A 19,577-nucleotide genomic window follows, 5' to 3' on the forward strand; every position below is an offset into this window, starting at 1 on the left:
CGCCCGAGTTCCCGGCAGACGGCGTGGCAACCCTTGAGCCCTGACTAGGTACGCACATCATGTACCGGTCCCCGGTGTAACAACGTGGCTGTCTGCCTCACAGGTGCCACAACTGCTGGGGACCGTTTGTGCAAACGACGCCATGTGTGCCCTCTAGGCGTGAGCCCGGACATGAGATGCCGTGTCACGAAGCGGTGAGCAGGCCGTTTGTGGTCCAACGGCAGTGTAGCAACGAATCTTTCTGCTCTCCGGTAAGCCCCTCTCCATCCTTAAGCGACCAGGGCCATGAAGCATATCAGGGTTCTTGGCCTGTGGATCAGTTTCGTGGCTGCTTGGATGCAGCAGCCCTTTTTTACCGGCACATCCCCATTGCCCAGGCATGGCCAGAATGGAAACACACTCGGAGGGGCGAGAGAATAAAGCCGCTTCTCTTCAAACTCGGGCTGCCCATGGTCCGGCTGTGTTGCCGACTGGCCATGGATTGTTTTCTGTCTTGCAAGCCATGGATCCCATCTCGTGTAGTTTCGTGCCTTGCCTGGCAGTTCGTCCTTCGTCTTGAAGCATCTTGTTGCCCCCGCTTCTCCTGATGGCTGTCTCTCGATTCTTCGTTCCGGGTCCATGTCCCCGGTATCGAAAGCTTGCCGCGGACTTGTGTTCTTATCGCGTCCCGTCCCATCCCTCCCCTGGCAGGACTAGAATTCTGGTGTCCATGGTGATATTGCATGACGCCGTGCCACTTGATAGGCTTCTGACCATGCAAACACGAGCCGTCACGCGCCGCACGCCTTCTTTCCTAAAACAGGCCCGTGCATTCTTGTTTACGGCCCTGAATCCCCACCGCGTTTAGCCCCCAGGTTTGTATTTTGACGTGCGTTTCTTTAGGGCATCGATCTGTGCGTGAAGTCTTTTCACTCTCGGTGAGGGATCCTGGTGGCGTCATGATTGCAAAATGCTTGAAAACAAGGTCGCGCAGCAGCATGATCCCACTGCGTGGCTGGACTCTGGCTACAGATCGTCGTGTTCCTTTGTGTACTGAGCATAACACTGTCCCACCGTCTGATCTGGTAAACTATCATCGAAGAGAATGACATGTAGTGGCCACGCAGCCGGCTTGACCGGGCCTGGAGAAGCAATGCCCCATGCCGAATGCTGGAGTCGGCCTGACACGCCAATAATGTATGCGTTCAGGCCAGAGCCATGAATGAAATCTTCGAAAGCTTTTGGCAGCGACATCGAGAGGTTTAAGCCGAGAACTGGCCCCAGTGGCCAAGGCTGAAGGCATCCGCTGCAACGGCCCGTGCCCTTTCCTTTGTCTTTTCACCTATCGCAGCCTCGGGCGAGACTTTTCTGTGCGTCATTGCTCGTCCATTCTACTCAACCGTACAGTTTGTCCCTCGTCTTTCCTCGAGACACGGCCCCTTGACTCGGATGTTGGCTCGCGATTGAGGTGGCACAAGCAGGCTGCGTTAATAGGAGAGCAGCACGCACGGTAGCCGTCCAGCGAAGAAAGGTCCATGGAAACAGCGTCGCGAGCTGTTCCACACAAACAAAGTCGCCATATCAGCCTGCAGTGCTTGGTAAATAGTCGCACCTAGCCAGCATCGCAGGAGAGCCGTTGAGTTGCGTATTCTCTCCCCAGGGCTCAGTTCTGCCCCGTTAGCAGACTGTCGAGTCGTCCCGGGAGACTGGGAGGAGGAGGGGCTCCTATATGGGTGGACTGGGGCCACGCTCCAGGTACCGCAGACTGCCTAGCCTTGAATAGGACCAGAGCGGCTTCGACACGGCCATTGCCGAACCGTCCCGGCGTCCTTTCCGACCGACACTAGCCCACTGCTCTTTGTTGTAGTTGACTGTCGAGCAGGAGGCTATCTGACGTGCTTTTTTAGCAGCCCACGATGGATCCAGAGTCAGAAACGCCCCCTTGATCAACGCGTGCGTGGCAGGGCTAACGGCCCCTGAAGAGACGGAACAGTTCCCCTCGACGAGTCCTATGCGGAGACGGTCGATCTCTTGGGCCGAACATATCAAAAGTACGCCCTGACAAACGGTACCTACTTTGCACCCATCGACGAGGTAAGCCGCAGCCCATACCCCCGGGTGGAAGCACTGATGGACGCTCGCTCCTGAGCCCCTAACAAACCAGGGCAGGAGGAGATCTCGCGACTGGAGTTGATGCACTCTGTGCTCTGCAGAGTCTTCGACGACCGACTGATATTCCCACCGGTTGGCTCGCCGAGCAGAATACTAGAGTGCGGTTGCGGAGCTGGAGACTGGGCCGTCGACGTCGCGAGACGGTTCCCCGACTGCGAGGTGCGTTTGGCAATTTCGATTCCGACCGTCTGTGCCGACCACCATGTACAAAATTATACAATCCCCATGGCGACCAGCACTGCCGAGCGGGTTGGAAACCATCGACACGGGTTTCTGCCGTTTTCGAGTCCCAGAGACGCCAGTGTGAGGCCTCGGGGCCCCCTGGGAGAGGAATTCGCCTCTCTCGCCGCGACTGGGCGGCCAGCAAGCCCCGGCCCGCGAGGCACCTGTCGACATGGAACACTGGTTCTATACTGGCGGTCCTGGAGCTGACGGTAATGACTAGGTTCTGGGCATCGATCTCAGCCCACACATGATCCCAGACGATCTGCCGCCCAACCTCGAAATACAAATCGACGACCTCAATGGACGGTCAGCACTGAGCAGCACCGTCGACGACAGATAGGGACGACGTGCTGAGCGTAAAGTCGCAGGTTCACCTTTTCGCCGGACCAATTCGACGTCGTACACAGCCAGATGATGGCGGGTGGGATACACGCGAACCGATGGAGGAGCTATGTGCAGGACATCTTGCGCGTGCTCCGGCCAGGGGGATGGTGCCAGATGGTTGAGATATACTTCAACGCCCAGTCGGACAACGGAACACTGGAAAGAGGCGAGCAGTCCACGATGGCGCGACCGAGTGGCGAGGCGGTTGGAAAGGTGCTGACGGGAACGGAGCCTCTAGATCATGGGCTGTCCCGGTGGTCGAGCCAATATCTCAACACGCTGCACCCACATAAAGACCCCCGAGCGGCTCTGCAGCTTCCTGGCTGGATGAGGAGCGCCGGCTTCACCGAAGTCGAGTCGAGGCTGTTGACATTGCCCATGTGCGCCTGGCCGAGCGGTACTGTGCCCCCCGAGAGCCAACGGCGAGAGCGAGCCGAGTCTGACCCGAGGGCAAACGCAGAAACGCGGGAGCGCAATATCGGAGCAGCCAACAGCGAAAACGTGGCTCAACTGCTTCGTTCGCTGGCGCTGTACCCCTTCACCCGGCTGCGAGGGTAAGACATGGCGGCCCCAGGATATCGGTGGGCAGGCGGCTAAAGGTGGCACCAGCATGTCGATTGAAGACTTTGACAGTCTTGTTGAGCAGGCAAGGAGAGAAGCCCGCGATCCTTCGTTCAAGGTGCGAAAAAGCCGTCGTCGTCGTGCTGGGCCGTTGTCCAACAGCCTTTTCGTCCTCGTGACGTGACCACTGTGCTGACGCTCAGGCCTCTGGCAGGCATATTTTCCTCTGTGAGTAGCGGATCCAGGGATCCAGGAGGACGAGGTTCGGGAACGCTAACGCTGTCGACCAAAGCTACGTTTGTATCGGCCGCAAGCCTCAGCGATAGCACGTCCTCGCAGGCCACCCGCAGCGGGGAAAGGAGCCAGGGCGTGCGTTGCAGTTGCCGCTCAGGGCAGAGGCGCGTCTCGTCCGGCGAGCGACAGGCTGTGGACGTGGCGTCTGTCGTCGAGGCTAGGAGGGAGGGCAGGGGGCATGGCCGGATGACGGGTTCTTTGGTGGTTTGTTTTGTCGTGAGAAGCGAAGAGAGCGCCAGTTGCAGGATTGGAGAAAGAGGCTGACAGTGATAGATGGAGCGGCAGGAACTGGGTGTGTGGCACCTGCCTGCCTGCCTGCCTGCCTGCCTGCCTACGGGGAGTAGTCGTACCTTCCTTCACTTGAACATGGATGCCTTGTCTTGCCCAAGGTGGCTCTATTTTTTTTAGCTTGACGCCTCCTCATCAACCAACCGACCAAGACTCAGCGCCTCTCCCCTCTTCCTCGCACCATGCGTGCCGATGCAGCAGCCTGCGCAGACAGCAGCGATGCAGATGTCCGTTGCAAAAGGCCCTCACAGACGCGGAATCCTTGACGAGCGAGGCCACTGATTGGGCGGTTGGGCAGCGAGCGGCCGAGGCAGACGACGAGAAAGGCGCCAAAGGGGCCGTTGGCAGCGCAGAAAACAAGTCGCCTTCAGCCGCAGCAAGAAAGGGGCGGCGACGGCTGGGTATAGACAGAGGTGAGGTGTGCCGACTCGCCATTTCCCTTGTCTTACCTCGGCCACTTTCTTACATAGTCGCCGACTAGGGATCCATTGCTCGCTCGGTTTCCCCCCAGCTACGGCGACAGCAAGCCAATCTCTGACCCCCATGTCGTTGCAGAGAGAGCGGTCGTGTTGGTGGTAGCTCGACTCGCCAACCCCCGACGGGTCCGGCTCGTCCGCCACCATGAGTATATACGCACGCTCTTTCTATATGCTACCTAATTACGGAACCAACTAGCGGGGACGCAGCGTGATTACGTTTAGCGCCTGTCGTTACATCATGGCGGCAAGAGACGAGCGAGCTTGCCAACATGGACATCCGCAGGCGCGGACAACGGGGACGGGTCAACCCCTGTCGCCGCGCTCGCCGTTTCTGCCGCCGCTACGATCAGAGGGACTTTGGCCTTGACATGTGGCTCGACCATCAGCTCCGGCTCGCGCCGGGACCATGGCCTTTTGGTTGCCAATGGGTCTGGGCAGCCGGGTGGGCGGGCGTTGGTCGTTGCAAGCGTCAGATGATGCAACGACGACGGCAATGACAACCAGTGAGAACTGCAAGGGGCTCGGCAATGAATGCTTGGCAACCTGCAGGCGTACTATTCCTTGGATCAGCCCGAGGCTCAACTCGCCTTGAGCTCTTAAAGTTTGGGTGCTTGTGGGAGAAGAGATTCCCTCACCTGTTGAACCTGGCAAGCCGGGTTAGTAGACACTATGCTTGACACAAGTGAGAGATGCAAGATATAGTCAATTTGGCTTCGCTGTATGGAGCAACAAGGGCTGATGCATCGTCGCAGCAAGTTGCGGGCGGGAAGAAGCGATTCGCCGCTGCACGATCCACGGCAAGTAGAGCTTTCCAGGGTCGCACAGCGTTTCTGGGCGTGTTATTATTATGGAGCGAGTACCGTAGCTCGGATCTTTCCGCACATTGCTCCCCTGACATACCAATGCCCAGCCCGACTCTGGTTGGTCAATGCCGTGATCGAAGCCACTTTCTCCGCACTGTGCACGCTTTTGGCCTCACGCTTCCTCTTCTTCACTCGCTTCCGCGTCTCCCTACCACCCTCCTCATCGCCCCTTTGCGCTGCTGCGCATCGTAAATCGCATGGCGCAACCTCTTCGCGTGGCCCTCCTCGCGGGCCTGCGCTCGCCACAACCAGCCCGTCTCCTCCCGCGAGAAGCAGCTTGGCGATATGCCCTCGGAGCTCCCAACTTCTACACGACGGCCTCGCAAGACGCGCCTCCACTCCTCGAGAAGCTCAAGGGCGACCTCAAGTCGGCCATGCGGGCCAAAGACGCCCCCCGCCTCGCCGTGCTGCGCGCCATCATGTCCGCCAACCTCAACGCCTCCAAGACGGCCACCCCCATCCAGACGGACGTGCAGCTCGTGGCCCTGATGCGCAAGATCCAGAAAGGCGCCGAGGAAGCGGCCGCCGAGGCAAAGACCGCTGGGAGGGAGGACCTCGTCGACAAGGAGGTCCAGCAGATCCGCATACTCCAAGACTACCTGGCAAGCAGCGGCGTCGAGTCTCTGGGCGAGACTCAGCTCAAAGCCTTGGTACAGGATGCCGTCGCCGCGTCCCAGAGCGCTGGAACGGCGGCCAAGGCCCTCGTGGGCGACGTCATGAAACGCCTTTCTGGTGCCCTGGCTGGCAAGGATGTGGATAAGAAGCAGGTCATCGCGCTGGTGAAGGAGCTGGCCGGCCAGTGACGAAATGTGCGGCCGACCTGCCCTGTATGATACGTGTACGGGAAAGAAGTTCGTATGAATGCAAGCACCAGCACCTCTCTTTCTTCTCGTCTCACGGGCCGTCTGAGCGTCGATCTGGGAACCGAACTTCACTTGAGTCACATTGTGCTGCTCCCGACCGTCTCCCAGTCTTGGGGGCAGCACACATGCCGCGGCATCATTCACTTGCGGCGGTAGATGCGAATCAAAGCTTGCGCATCATCGATTGCCTGCCTGCGACGTTGGAACTGAAGGATGCCAGCCGGATGCGAAGCCGTAGCTCCCACGTGCTTCAGCCGCAACCCCGCCAAACAGCCATGCGCTCACTGCCGGCATGTGGGCTGCGAGCTCAGCCGACGGCAGACAAGAGCCCTCCGAAGTGACGGGCCCAATCTGCACAAGCCAAAGACCAACGCCGATTCCCCTTGTCATTCCGTGCAGGGCCTCTCACGGCGGCAGCTTTGCGGCAATGGCTCGCCGCAACATCAGTTCCGGCTCTGCCTTTGAAGCCGAGATTGGATACTCGCGGGCTGTTGCCGTCGATGGCTGGATCATGGTCTCGGGGACCACGGGGTGAGTTCTGACGGCGGCTCCTTTCCAGCCCTCTCGGGTACAGCCTCGCCAACTGGTCCAGATACAACTACCAGACCGGGGAGATTTCGCCAGACGTAGCCGAGCAAGCGGAGCAGACACTTGCCAACATCGACAAGGCCCTCAAGGAAGCAGGCTCCTGCATGGCCGACGTGGTCCGAGTGCGGTACATACTGCCCGACCGCACAGAATTTCCCAAGACGTGGCCGGTGCTTAGGAGGTGGTTCGGTGACGTGCAGCCTGCCGCGACAATGGTGCAGTCGGGATTGATGAAGGAGGAGATGAAGATTGAAATCGAGGTAACGGCCAGGAAACGCTGAGAAACAAGCGTTTGCGGGTAAATGGAAAGCTTGTGATGCAAAAGAATACTGACCGCATGCCGCTGGGATTTCTTGTTTTATTCGTGGCACAGCAGAGGAGATGGTCTAATATACAAGGGGTGTCACCATCGCTCCCGCCGCGAACATACTCACAATGGTGATGAAGCTCGATGTCGAAAGCAACGACATGCCGCTGATGCCGTGTCCGGACGTGCACCCGCCCGCCATGGCTGCCCCAATCGCCATCAACACGCCCCCTACCGTGGCCAACAACGGCGGCAACTCCAGCATAGGGCCGGCCGCCAGCGCCGGAACCGCCTGCAGGGTCCCCCACGCGCCGGCCGCGACGCTCGAGGCGAAGACGAGGTCCTGGTACCGGCCGAATTTCGCGTTGAGGTGCGATCCGCCGGCAAGCTCCAGGAATAGGCGGCCGGCCTCTTGAAAGGCGCCCGAGGCACCGAGCATGGCCCGCCGCGTGACGACGGACACCAGCTGCGCGAACCCAATGAGCAGACCCGCGACGGCGCCGGTGGGCTTCACGTTTGCGCTGGGCCGGGCGTGGCGGGCTGTGAGGGCCATAACGGCCAGGCAGACTGCCTCGAGGAGGAGCAGTGTTGTGGTTCTCGAGAGACGGAGCTGCTCGTGCACGGCGCGCGGCTCGGGGCTGACGTTTGCCTCGTGGCGCCAGCGCCGCACGACGCCGCCGAGAATCCCGTTCCAGGCAATGCCGCCCGCCACGGCTCCGCCGAGGGTGTAGAAGCCCGAGCGGAGGCCGGTCGCGAGCTGAGTGTACAGCGAGCCGGGGCAGGCCCCGGAGAGGGCGACGCCGGCACCGAGCAGCGCGCCGCCGAGGAAGTTGCCGTCGTAGCGGCCGAAGAGGCCCATGGGAGAGGAGCTCTTGGGCGGGAGCTTGATGTAGCCCAGCTTTTCCGCTATGGCGTAGATGACACTGCGAGAGTAGATGGCCTTGGTGTAAGTGACGGACCAACCAAGGAGATAGATCTGAGAAGAGTGGAAGGGGGCTCCTTACGCGCTGCTGGCTGTTGCCGCCATGAAGACCCGGGCCATGTGCCAGTCTTGGAACTTCATCTGGGCCACGACGAGCGAGGGATCGTGGAAGCCGGCCGCCGTCATGGCGGCCCCGAAAGCGAGGCCCGAGGCGACCGCCGCCGTCATGGTGTCCTGGCTACCCTATACCGCCGTGTGGTGTTTCTCCCCGAGGATGGACAGTACATGTATGTAAACACATTCAAAAGCTCTTGGTGGCAGATGGGGGAGACGATGTGAAGATGGCTTTACCGCCGAGAAGAATTACTAGTTATATATCTCCATGCGTGGCCAAGACGTCGGGCTCTAACCATCCAAGCTTCTCCACCAGATGAACCGGCCTAGTCTTGGGCTTCCGTGGCCGGTTTCGTGGGAAACCAGAAGCGACAAGGAAGGGAAATGGAAGGGGACGAGGAGCAAACCAGACGCCGACTCGACCCAACGCCGTTGCAGAAGACGAGCCATAGTTCCTGGAGGCCGTCTAGTCGCCGCCCCCGGGCAAGCGTTCGGCGACCTGGAGGAGGAAGGGGGGGGAGCTAGTTTGCAACGCCATCGTCGGATGCTGCGTGCCCGTGAAACCCTGAATCTGCGCGCGCGCTCTCTTGCTGGGGTGTGTACGTGTGGGAGGGTGTGTGCTCGGTTCGGCGACCATGGCGGGAGAGCGGGCGGGAGGGCGTTTGAGGCGCGAAGGATCTCGGGGACGGAAACCTGGTAAGGCTGCTGTCTAGACGGCGATGGAGGAGGGGGGGTGGGTTTGCATTCTTGTTTCTTTGCTTTTCCTTTGCTCTTGAATTGATCGAATCGATGGCGGCTGCCCATGTGGCTTACCCGTGCGTTGGCTTCGGCCGCCGTTGCTTACATGGCCATGAAGTGAATCCAGCGAGAACCATGTCTCGCGCTCTTCGTGCCCGAGTCTAAACAGCCGTTCGGGGACCACTTCGAGCGCCCCAGACGCGCCGTCCTGTCTCGTTTCCCCGGCGCCCTCCGAGGGAATTCCGTGCAGCCCCTTGGCCGAGCTCCCCGAGAGGCGGGCGCTCGTTGCCCTTTTGCAGCCTGGCCTCTTTTCAGACCCCCGGGCCGGTCCGGGGCCTGAATCCCGCAGAGCATCTCTCTCTGTCCTCCAAGGCGAGGTTCCATTCTGGGCATCAGCAGCGGGCGGGGCCGGAGCGCCGCGGCTTTCGGCTTTGCCACGGCGCCCCCGCACGCGGCGCGGGGAGAGCAGACAGCGAGGGAAACCGGGGCTTGTTGATTTGGTTTACTCCTTGACCAGTATCCGTAGATCTCTGCAACACCCCAGGCAAAACAACCACCTCCTCCACCCATCATGCCGCGAGTCCTCACCCTCAAGAAAGTCGAGGGCACGCCCGGCGACGTCTACTACCCGTGAGCAGCCCCCAGTCCGCTGCCGTGGAAAAGAGAGCACGTTGACCAAAGACCGGGCCACGGCGTGGGGCCCTACACGCAGGCTCCAGATCAAGCACGTCCCCAAGCCCGAGCCGGGCCCGCATGAGGTGCTGGTGCGGCTCAAGGCGGCGGCCCTGAACCACCGCGACCTCTTCATCCGCCGCCACCAGTACCCGGCCATCTCCTTTGCCCACGCGCTGCTGGCCGACGGCTGCGGCGTCGTCGAGCAGGTCGGCGCCGCCTGCACCCGCCGGCGGCTGCTCCACACGCCCGTTGTCCTGACCCCGATGCGCGGCTGGGCCTCGGACCCGGCCGGCCCGGAGCCCGGCGGCGCCGCCTTCACCGTCACCGGCGCCAGCAAGCTGACCGACGTGGGCACCGCGCAGGACTACGTTGCCGTGCACGAGGACGAGGTCGAGCCCGTCCCGCCGCACCTGTCCGCCGTCGAGGCCGCCGCCCTGCCGCTCGTCGGCCTGACCGCCTGGCGCGCCGTCGTCACCAAAGCCGGCTGCCGCGACGGCGGGCGCAACGTGCTCATCACCGGCATCGGCGGCGGCGTCGCCCTGCAGGCCCTCCAGTTCGCCGTCGCCCTGGGCTGCCGCGTCTACGTCACCTCGGGCGACGCCGCCAAGCTCGACCGCGCGCGCCAGCTCGGCGCCGTCGCCGGCGTCCTCTACTCCGACGACGCCTGGGACCGCCGGCTCCGGGCCATGCTGCCCGCCGACCGGCCCTTTCTCGACGCCGTCGTCGACGGGGCCGGCGCCCACGTCGTCGCCAAGTCGGTCAAGCTGCTGCGGCCCGGCGGCGTCATTGCGCAGTACGGCATGACGGCCGCGCCGCGCATGGACTGGCTCATGCAGGCGGTGCTGGCCAACGTCGAGCTCAAGGGCACCACCATGGGCTCCCGCAGCGAGTTTGCCGACATGGTGGCCTTTGTCCGCGACCACAAGCTGAAACCCGTCGTCAGCAGGACAGTCAGGGGGCTCGGCGACCTCGACGCCATCGACGGCTTGTTTGCCGACATGGAGACGGGCAGGCAGTTTGGCAAGCTGGTGATTGAGATTGACGACGACGAAGCGTCGTCCAAGCTGTAAAGGACTGGAGGCTTGGAGAAAGGAAGGGGGTCGACCGGATGAGTCTCACCGAGAGCTCATCAGCAAGGTGCTGGGCATAGCCTTTCAACTTGTATGCTCTATGCTTCATACTCTCGAAAATGATTCAATGCATTCGAGAAACCGTGTAGATTGAACTTAATTTTCAGGTCAGGAGCAATACCCGGGATATCAAAACGCCATTCCCCCCAAGTGCCAACCATGCAAGCTCCTGTGTATCGAGCTACCGTCTCGGTGTGCGTAACGGGTCCAAGTCCTCGATAAAACCGAGACCTCCTACTCGTCCGACTTCTTCCGCCGCTTCTTGGTCCTCCCCCCCTCTTCCGGCGGGACAAACTCGGCCTGGCGTTCCTTGGCCTTTTCCTCCTTGCGCTCCTTTTGCTTCTCCTTGCGCTCCTGCTGCGCCGCCCGCTCCTTGGCCTGCTTGCCGAGAAAGTACTCGCCGCTCTCAATCTGCATGTCGACCTTGCTCTTCTCAGGCGCCGGCGGGAAAGGCGTGTAGACCTTCTTCGCCTTGTCACTGATTCTGTGGGGCACGCGGCGCTTGCTCAGTGTCTTCCTCTTGAAGTTTGGCAAGAAGCGGTCCCAGCTCTCGTTGGCCAGCTCCGGGTCCTTGGCCAGCTCGCGCTTGATCATGAGCTCCTTGATGTGGTAGATGGGGTGCACGTTGGCCATGCAGTCCTCGACGACCCTCCGCACCTCCTTGAGACCCCTATACGGGCCCATGGCCGACACCGTGTTCCCGTGGACGAGAATGTACGTCTCCGTCAGGAGCTCGAGGGCCTTGAGCGTGGAGCCGTTGGGGCCGAGGATGCGCTGCCGCCGCTTGACGAAGCGATCCTTGCTGCCGACCAGGTTGCGGATCTTGACGACGTCGCACGCCACGCCGTCGTCGAGGATCTTGACAGCCTGCGGGGCGGGCACGCTTCGGGCGAGCAGCTTGATGAGGTCGCGGGCATTCAAGAGGGCGGCCGGGTCGAACGTCTTGCGGGTCGTCTTGACCGTCATGCTACCTTCGACCAAGTCGAGGGTGCAGGCGATGCCATGTTTCTCGAGGGCCTTTGTGACGAGCGGCCACGCCTCCTTCAAGTAGACTTCGCGGTACTTGGGGAATAGCGTTGCAAAGGACGACTCCTCGGTGAAGGTGCCGCCGAGGTTATCCTTGTGGGTGAACGCCTCAACCTTCCACTTGTCCACATCGTCTGTATCCCAGGGCTTGTCGTTTTGGTGAGTCGACGGCATCGTCGGGATTCCGCCCGTCGTCGCGGCAGCCGCCGGGGGGTTGCAAGGATGAGGGAGGATTTAAGTTACAAAGATCTGCAAAGTGACGGCGCAAATGCAAAGAGTATGCGTCCGCGAAATCAAGTTTCAAGGACTCTCCGGGAGACGTTAAAAGTCATGGGCGAGGCAGCGCTTGGATGCTTGACGGTTGACGATGCTTCACGGGCCGCTGGAAAATTTACGTCCGCAGCCCAGCAGCGGAAAAATAAAAGCGGGGCCGGGCGGAGGGTAAGTACATTCACCCCCGACGTGGGGCTGGAAAAGATGCCGCCAGTGAAATCTTTGGCTTCTTGCAGCAGCAACAGCTCCAATCTCGCGACAACTTCAAGACGCCCAATCTGCTGCGCCTGCACCTTTGCCACCATGTCCAAGGCCAAGGGCGCCGGCACCGCCAACCAAATCGTCAAGCTCATTGTGGGAGCCGGGCAAGCGAGCCCAAGCCCGCCAGTCGGCCCTGCGCTGGGGAGCAAGGGCGTCAAGTCCATGGACTTTTGCAAGGCACGACTCCCTGCCAAAGCTTCCTCTCCCGCGGGGCGGCTGACGCTGACGTATTCCCGAAACCGCGCAGGAGTTCAATGCCCGGACCGCGCAGTTCACGCCGGGGACGCCGATGCCGTGCCGGGTGGTTGTTCGCCCTGACCGGTCGTTCCACTTCGACATCCGGACGCCGCAGACGTCGTGGCTACTGCTCAACGCCGTCGACGCTCCCATGAGCAAGAAGGGACGCAGAAAAGGGGCGATGAATCCCGGCAAGGAGACGGTCGGCACGCTCAGCCTCAAGCACATCTACGAGATTGCCAAGATCAAGCATTCGGAGCTGCGGCTCTCGGGCCTGTCCCTCGAGGGCCTCTGCAGGTCCATTATATATCAGTGCAAGTCGATTGGCGTCGACGTTGTTGCCTGAGACGAGAGGCACGGCACAGGGCTGAAGGTGTTGGACCACCCACGGCTTGCGGGCCATGCGTGTGCACAAACAGGGCCGGAACAATGGAACAACAGCGCTTGTTTTGACGTCTACGCCGGCCTTGCGACGGGTGTCTTGGGTCGGAGGTGTCAGCTTGATGCACGGTGGCAGAGCGACTGACTGTCTGTCTGGTGGAGAAGACACGGGCGGTCGTTTATGCTGCGAAGCAAGGGCATGGCGGGGGGCTTACGAATGGCCGCCATAAGACGGTTGTGCTCCTGAGTCAGGCAAGACGGCAAGGGGACGGACCGCCGAGTGAGTCAAACGGGTCAAAGTTGGTCTGGACAGCGGTGGTGGTTTGGAATTACGTTTGCATGTGGAGCAAGCCGTCGATGCGTGATTCTTGTCGATTTTATGTGGCGACGGTGGAGTTGCTAAGGGGATATCCTGCGAGGCATGGAACCTGGGCTGGGCGTATGGACGTGCATGTTGTATGTAGATTGAAACGGTCCGATGCGCTCCTCGGCAGAGCATGATAGGGTTTGTGCCACCTGCTGTGCATAGCCGGCGGTCAATTATCGACTCACTGTGTCGGCATGATAGCAAGCTGAATAGGATTCGAGAGCTGGGAGCACCCGCTTGCTCGGCCGATATCTTGTCTCGTTGAGCAGCAGCAGGCAGACACAATAACCGGTTGGCTTAAGGGACGGTACCGGTCCGTAGACGCGCTGGGTGCCTACCATTGTACCATTGGCTGAACAGTGAGTCGGCGAGTCTCTGCGGTGTCCTGGTACATGCCTCGTGTTTGATGACCTGCTACAACCCACAAGGATTCCAAAACGGCTGCACGTACTCCGTACAGTACAGTACACTACTGAGTACGGATACACTCAGCTTGGATGTTTGCCCGGGGGCGAGGCCGAGGAGTGTGCATCGGCCAAGAGCGGAAAAAGGCGGGTACCTGAGCGGAGGTACCTTCTGGAGCTTGCGCAATCCCGCTCCACCCCAGCTGGAGGCGGTCGGCCGGAATCGGCGGGCTGCGAGTGGACGCACGCATGCCCGTAACAAGTGCGGCGGCGGACAGGCAGCTCCAGGAGCCTGTTTGTTGAAGCAGCAAACTTGGACCAGGATTTATAAAAAGCCTCAAATGTTTCGGTCGAATGGTGGTTGGTGGGAGGTGGGAGGTACCGTGATCGGGAAGATGGATGGAAGAGCATGTGATTGATGAACGGACTCGGCATCAAAAGCTTTTTGTTTCCACGATTCACTACGGGCATGGCTTGCTGGGAGGCTTATCTGGCCACCCAATGAGTACGCAGGTTCGTCGAGAAGAATAAGAAAAATAATTTTCTTCTTATCCTCCACCAACCCCCCCTCGCTCCCCCCAAACGAGCCAGCAAGCCGACGGACTGTGAGCAGCAGCTCGGCCAACGTTATCATGCCTCAACATGTACTGTAGCGAGCTCGGGACAAGGTTGCTTGCGGACTCGGGAGCGAGCGAATCAACCAGCAACAGGGGGGGGAGACGAGGAGGGCAGCGCCATGCCCAAGGCGGCGGCGTCTGCGGCTTGGAGGCCCGTTTGTGGTGATGCGCCGAGTACATTGTCGATACCTCGCTGGTATCGGTTTAATCTCCCACGCCCAGGCAAGACACGTTTGGAGCCTGATGCGGATAGGTACTTGATTGTCTGGGACGACGTCTTCGATGTGGCACGTGCTTGAATCTGCATGTCGACGAGACCAAGAAGCTCGACGGACATGGATTAGAAGAGAGCCAGCCGTTGGGAGGTCCTGTTGAGGCACCGGCCCGGGGCGGCGGGTCAGTGGAACGCAGGTTCCTTGGGGTGCTGTAGGTGCTACAGCTACAGCATGCGATGTGTTGGTCAACCACTGCACCGCAGAGCCGGCCAGGTACTGTACGGTACGGAGTACCTCGACTTGGACAATGATGGATGGATTCTAGCGCTTCCATGCGCTGCACTCCGCTGCACCGCCAGCATCGTCCGCCCCACCTCACCATCGGCCTGCACCATCGGCCTGCATCCAAGCATCGTCCCCACCGCCCTCTCCTCTTCCTCCGCCTCTTTTCTGAGCCCTCTCTCCAGGGGCCGGCCGCCCTTCCTCCACCCACCTTGGCAAGTCGGAGCAAACAGGCAGACACATCATTAGCTCCACCTACAACAGCGTCCCTCTTTCAACATCCTCTTTGTTTTCCCCTTCCCCTTCTCCTTCCCCTCCTCTCGCCCGCCGTCATTCGCGCGCATTCGCTTCCTCGCCGCCCTCCAACAGCAGAGAGCATCCTTCAGCACTCTTCTCTCCATGGCTACTCCGTCGCCCAGCGAGGACGAGCGGCTTCGCCAGATTCCACACGCTGCCGGTATGTCGATCCCCGTCCCGTCATCCAATCCTTTTCCCCGGCCCTTCCGCGCTAGACATCCTCTTTGTGCCCATTCCCCATATCCTCCCCGCGCCGCATCTCGCCTTGTCGCCGCCGGCGGAGGCTACCCGCTCTGTGGCACAATTGCCTCGATTCTGACTCGTCTTTTGCGCCCGACAGCATCGCAGTCCCCCCCCTATGCGCCCGGCGACGAGGGCAAGCCTCGCCCCGATGTCCCCGCTGTTCGCTTCTCCTCGGCCATCGAGGAAATCTCGCCTTCCACCACGAGGGCCCAGCCCCCGGCCGCCTTAGACGATGGCTCCCCCAAAGTGTCACCCGACCAGCTTAGGGCTTTGACCAAGTCGCTGCACGGAGGCCCTCTGCAGGAACGCCGTATCAACACTTTTCAATTCGAGGCCTTTTCCTTGCCGCCGTCGAGAGTATTTCGACCCCTATCCCCCCCGCCTTTTCTGCCGCGCCGCGCAACGCATCGCTTACTGACCCGAGGCCTCCCTGCCCCCGTTCAGGTCCCCTCGCGAGAAGACGAGTCGTCCGAATGCACCAGACACCCGACTCCCAACTCCAGTCGCCAATCACCCCATAGCAGCCCGCGACTCTCCGCCCTGGCCTCTCCTCCCCTGACCCCGGCCGGCTCAGAGCCCTCGGCGACGGGGGAGAGGCACCTCGGCGGCAAGGGCTCGGGAGACAGAGCCATCAACGCCCACGAACCCCCGGCAATCACCCCGCAACCGACCTCCTCTCACGACAGGTCGCTCGCTGTCGCAGACCGCAGGCCCCTCAACACCCATCGGCCGGCGTCCTCGGACCAAATCTTGCGAAGGGCTTCATCCGCCGACAGCCACAAGGCGCATAGGAGAGGCCTATTTAGCGTCGGCCCCGGCTCCACGCCCGCGTCCAGGGACTCAAGCCCCTCCCGCAGCTCGGCATCGCATTTTTACTCCAAGCCCGTCACCCCCGGCGGCGACGCAAACGATCCCTACGCAAAGGGCCGCCGACCTCCGCAGCAGCAGCACCCCAACCGACATTCCATCGACCCCCGGTTCGTCTTTTCCCGCAAGAAGAAGCATGGGTCGCCCGGCGGATCCAGGTCCAGCCTGACAGAGAAGCGCGGCTCGGGCCTGTTCGGGGTCAAGGGCGGCGGCGACGGCCATGTCAGCGACGGGGGCCACGGGGGCCACGGGAGCGGCCAGCAACACGGTTCCATGGCTGACTTGAAGCGCTTCTTCCGGAAATCGACAAGCAACGGCAGCAAGAAGAGAGACGCGTCCCCGGCATCCATCAAGGCCGGCACCAAGACCCCGCCAGGCTTGCGCTCCGGCCAACAGCTTCCCTTTGGCGACGATCATGGTCTCACGTCCAAATACGGCAAGCTCGGCAAGGTGCTTGGCTCGGGCGCCGGGGGTTCGGTCCGGCTGATGAGGCGCAAGGACGACGGGACCGTCTTTGCCGTCAAGGAGTTCAGGGCCCGGCACACGTACGAGACGGAAAAGGAGTACAACAAAAAGGTGACGGCCGAGTTTTGCGTCGGCTCGACGCTCCACCATGGCAACATCATTGAGACGCTGGACATTTTGCAGGAAAAGGGCCGTTGGTTCGAAGTCATGGAGTATGCGCCGTACGACCTGTTTGCTATTGTCATGACGGGCAAGATGTCGCGAGAGGAAATACGGTGCTGCTTTCTGCAGATCTTGAACGGCGTCACATACCTGCACAGCGTGGGGCTGGCGCACCGCGACCTCAAGCTCGACAACGTCGTCGTGAGCGACAGGGGCATCATGAAGATTATTGACTTTGGCAGCGCTCATGTCTTCAAGTATCCGTTTGAAAACGGCACTGTCCCCGCAAAAGGTCCGTACCCCCCTGATAGCCTCTGCGCCGAGTTCGCTCCTACTCACTCGTCTCACGTTTTAGGCATCGTCGGCTCGGACCCGTACCTGGCCCCGGAAGTGTACGACACTAAGGAGTACGACGCGCCGGCTGCTGACATTTGGTCGCTGGCCATCATCTTTTGCTGCATGACTCTTCGCCGCTTCCCGTGGAAGATTCCGCGTATGACGGACAACTCGTACAAGCTCTTTGCCGCCGACCCGTCCCCCGGCCACGATCCGAACCGACTGCTCAGGGCGTCGGATCACTCTGCCGTCAGCTCGTCTCGAGATTCAGGGGCTGAGGACGAAGGCAAAGAGAAGAGCCATCAGCATTCGCATCGCCGTTCTAGCCATCACAAGCGAGAGGACTCCGAGGCGGCGCCGAATCCTGGCGATGGCCAGACTCAGCAGACGTCAAGCACCGGGGCCGATAAAAGGGAGGCGATCCGTGGTCCCTGGCGCATCCTGCGCCTGTTGCCACGGGAGAGCCGGCGCATCACTTATCGGATGCTGGACCTCGACCCAAAGGCCCGCGCGGGCATGGATGAGATACTGCAGGAGCCGTGGGTGGCGGACACGGTCATCTGCCAGCAGTTTGACAATGGCGAGGTGATTTCGGCCGAAGACCACACCCACGTGCTTGAGCCGCCCGCTTCGCAGCAAGCGCAACAGAAAGCTTAACGCCTGGAATAGACGTGTACAACTAGGATGCCTTGATTATTTGTTTTCTTTTTACAACATATGGGCGTTTGGGGGAAAATAGAAAGGCCCGGCCTCTTGACGTGCCGGGCCGGGTAGAGTGGGAGAGGATCGGGTCGCATGACGATAAGGGGTCATTGATCGTTGCATGATAATCAGGTTAAAGAGTATATACAGGGAAGCCTCGGCAAGCGCGGCTCGAGGTGAAAGAGTTAGGGTCATGAATAGAAGTCGGACAGCGAATTTGTGGCATCGCCAGAAGATGCATTGCCAGGGAATAAGGAAAATGCCGGGGAGCATTAGGTACGCTGGTAAGAAGGCAGAGACGTGGGGACCAGCACGCATGGCCTCATAGGCCTGGTGCAATAGAAGCTGGAGAAAACAGAGAAGTCTCGTCATGTCATAGGCGATGTGAAATGATGTCCTAAGGGACGCGGGATTAATAGTAGAGCTGTCGACGGACGGGGTGGAGTTGGCGGAGGACGGAATCGGGAAAATCAGGCGCCGAGATCCCGAGGCCAGCTTCCCCCGGACGGAAAAAAATTGCTGACTTTCTGGAAGCTGTTGGAAGACAGCTCCACTAGCTACGACTCTTGCAACGGCAACCTCGTCTATATCCTCACCCGTCTAGCCCCCTTCACCCGTCTCGATTGTTTCTTTCCTCGGTGCTTAGACTCCTCGCTTGATCTCGATACACGTCTTTCACAATGGTACGTGCGCCTGCGACGCTGGCCAGGCCGATTTAAGCCCGCCTTTTTGCAAATCTCGAGGCTGCGCGGAAAGCCCACGATGATGGCACCGCGGGACCCGGTCGACGAACGCTCTTTGGCTAACTTGATGGGCAAATCTCAGGCCACGTCGATTCGCTCCATTCGCAGCCTCGCCCCGTTGCTGGACCGGGTGCTGGTGCAGCGCCTCAAGGCCGACACCAAGACGGCCAGCGGCATCTTCCTGCCTGAGTCGAGCGTGGAGAAGCTCAACGAGGCAAAGGTCGTGGCCGTCGGGCCCGGCGCCATGGACAAGAAGGGCAACCGTCTGCCCATGGGCGTTTCCGCCGGCGACCGCGTCTTGATTCCCCAAGTAAGTCGGGTCTTCTTTGGATTACCTTCCGCCCGCGCGGGAGGAAGGGGGTACTTGCTTTGCCGTGGACGTCGTGCTAACACGGGGTGCGATTAGTTTGGCGGTTCGCCCGTCAAGGCTGGCGATGAGGAGTATCAGCTGTTCCGTGACAGCGAGTAAGTGCACCGACAAAAGCCGACGGGCTTGGAAGAAGAGATGACTGACGCCGCGCCGCAGGATCCTGGCCAAGATCAACGAGTAAGATACCCAGCAAAAAGGAAAAAAGCGTCGAGCAACGACTGTACCATATTGTACCATACGGCAAGACGGTCGAGGAACGGGAGATGCGAAGACAAATCTCTCGCGCGGGCTGAGAATGTCGTATACGCGCACCGGCGGAATATGGGGGTGTTGCATGTGTACGAGATAGTTTCCCGGTCTCGTGGGTTCATGTTCAATCTCCACTCGTCGTCTCTGCCTACGTCCGATGTGACCGCTTTGCCTCGTCCTAGTCTATGCTCACGTCTCGCCACAAGATGCCGAAATGACACCTCGACTCTGTGTACTCGCTTGGAAATGAAGAGGTTGCGCGGTTGGTCAACAGCAAATCAGTCGGCTCCCTTTGATGGAGGGCTTGTCGTGGATATAAGTTACAGAGTCAAAGACCTGCGCGCAATGGCAACCTCACGCCATGTCTCCGACTACCAGGACACGCTTCCATTCAACTTGAGAAATATCATGACCAAGTTACCCGCTCCTACCCCGTTTGCGCGAGGTGGCCTGCCCCGACGGCCCAAAGCGTTTCAAGTTCGGGCCCCCCTATCCCTG

The 19,577-nt window shown here is 60.6% G+C and overlaps 8 protein-coding genes across 8 annotated transcripts; 6 read left to right on the forward strand and 2 right to left on the reverse strand.

Annotated features, from left to right (window-relative positions):
• Positions 1-1,895: 1,895 nt before the first annotated feature.
• HRG_02032 (methyltransferase domain-containing protein) lies at positions 1,896-3,647 on the forward strand (the record flags this gene model as incomplete). Its single annotated transcript, XM_044860503.1, has 11 exons — positions 1,896-1,906; positions 1,962-2,073; positions 2,149-2,310; positions 2,597-2,682; positions 2,745-2,797; positions 2,861-2,926; positions 2,999-3,157; positions 3,221-3,314; positions 3,370-3,439; positions 3,536-3,549; positions 3,614-3,647. The coding sequence occupies 11 exons, from the start codon at positions 1,896-1,898 to the stop codon at positions 3,645-3,647; spliced, it is 861 nt and encodes a 286-aa protein (XP_044724136.1).
• Positions 3,648-5,442: 1,795 nt separating this feature from the next.
• HRG_02033 (yqey-like protein) lies at positions 5,443-6,048 on the forward strand (the record flags this gene model as incomplete). The annotated part of the gene is made up of 1 exon (XM_044860504.1): positions 5,443-6,048. The coding sequence occupies one exon, from the start codon at positions 5,443-5,445 to the stop codon at positions 6,046-6,048; it is 606 nt and encodes a 201-aa protein (XP_044724137.1).
• A 487-nt stretch (positions 6,049-6,535) lies between these two features.
• On the forward strand, positions 6,536-6,977 carry HRG_02034 (endoribonuclease l-PSP domain-containing protein; the record flags this gene model as incomplete). The annotated part of the gene is made up of 2 exons (XM_044860505.1): positions 6,536-6,639; positions 6,701-6,977. The coding sequence occupies 2 exons, from the start codon at positions 6,536-6,538 to the stop codon at positions 6,975-6,977; spliced, it is 381 nt and encodes a 126-aa protein (XP_044724138.1).
• A 105-nt stretch (positions 6,978-7,082) lies between these two features.
• Positions 7,083-8,153, reverse strand: HRG_02035 (sulfur transport domain-containing protein; the record flags this gene model as incomplete). Its single annotated transcript, XM_044860506.1, has 2 exons — positions 7,083-7,926; positions 8,008-8,153. The coding sequence occupies 2 exons, from the start codon at positions 8,151-8,153 to the stop codon at positions 7,083-7,085; spliced, it is 990 nt and encodes a 329-aa protein (XP_044724139.1).
• Positions 8,154-9,348: 1,195 nt separating this feature from the next.
• HRG_02036 (zinc-binding dehydrogenase domain-containing protein) lies at positions 9,349-10,522 on the forward strand (the record flags this gene model as incomplete). Its single annotated transcript, XM_044860507.1, has 2 exons — positions 9,349-9,407; positions 9,490-10,522. The coding sequence occupies 2 exons, from the start codon at positions 9,349-9,351 to the stop codon at positions 10,520-10,522; spliced, it is 1,092 nt and encodes a 363-aa protein (XP_044724140.1).
• A 294-nt stretch (positions 10,523-10,816) lies between these two features.
• On the reverse strand, positions 10,817-11,782 carry HRG_02037 (KRR1 small subunit processome component; the record flags this gene model as incomplete). The annotated part of the gene is made up of 1 exon (XM_044860508.1): positions 10,817-11,782. One exon carries the CDS (start codon positions 11,780-11,782, stop codon positions 10,817-10,819), a length of 966 nt encoding a protein of 321 aa, XP_044724141.1.
• Positions 11,783-12,184: 402 nt separating this feature from the next.
• HRG_02038 (ribosomal protein l11, RNA binding domain-containing protein) lies at positions 12,185-12,725 on the forward strand (the record flags this gene model as incomplete). Its single annotated transcript, XM_044860509.1, has 2 exons — positions 12,185-12,319; positions 12,390-12,725. 2 exons carry the CDS (start codon positions 12,185-12,187, stop codon positions 12,723-12,725), a joined length of 471 nt encoding a protein of 156 aa, XP_044724142.1.
• Positions 12,726-15,044: 2,319 nt separating this feature from the next.
• HRG_02039 (kinase) lies at positions 15,045-19,011 on the forward strand (the record flags this gene model as incomplete). Its single annotated transcript, XM_044860510.1, has 7 exons — positions 15,045-15,102; positions 15,283-15,542; positions 15,630-16,971; positions 17,035-17,627; positions 18,543-18,770; positions 18,867-18,925; positions 18,987-19,011. The coding sequence occupies 7 exons, from the start codon at positions 15,045-15,047 to the stop codon at positions 19,009-19,011; spliced, it is 2,565 nt and encodes an 854-aa protein (XP_044724143.1).
• Between the last annotated feature and the right edge of the window lie 566 nt (positions 19,012-19,577).

This window comes from Hirsutella rhossiliensis (assembly GCF_020360975.1).
Source record: "Hirsutella rhossiliensis strain HR02 chromosome Unknown scaffold00002, whole genome shotgun sequence".
In the NCBI taxonomy this organism is placed as follows: Eukaryota; Fungi; Ascomycota; class Sordariomycetes; order Hypocreales; family Ophiocordycipitaceae; genus Hirsutella; species Hirsutella rhossiliensis.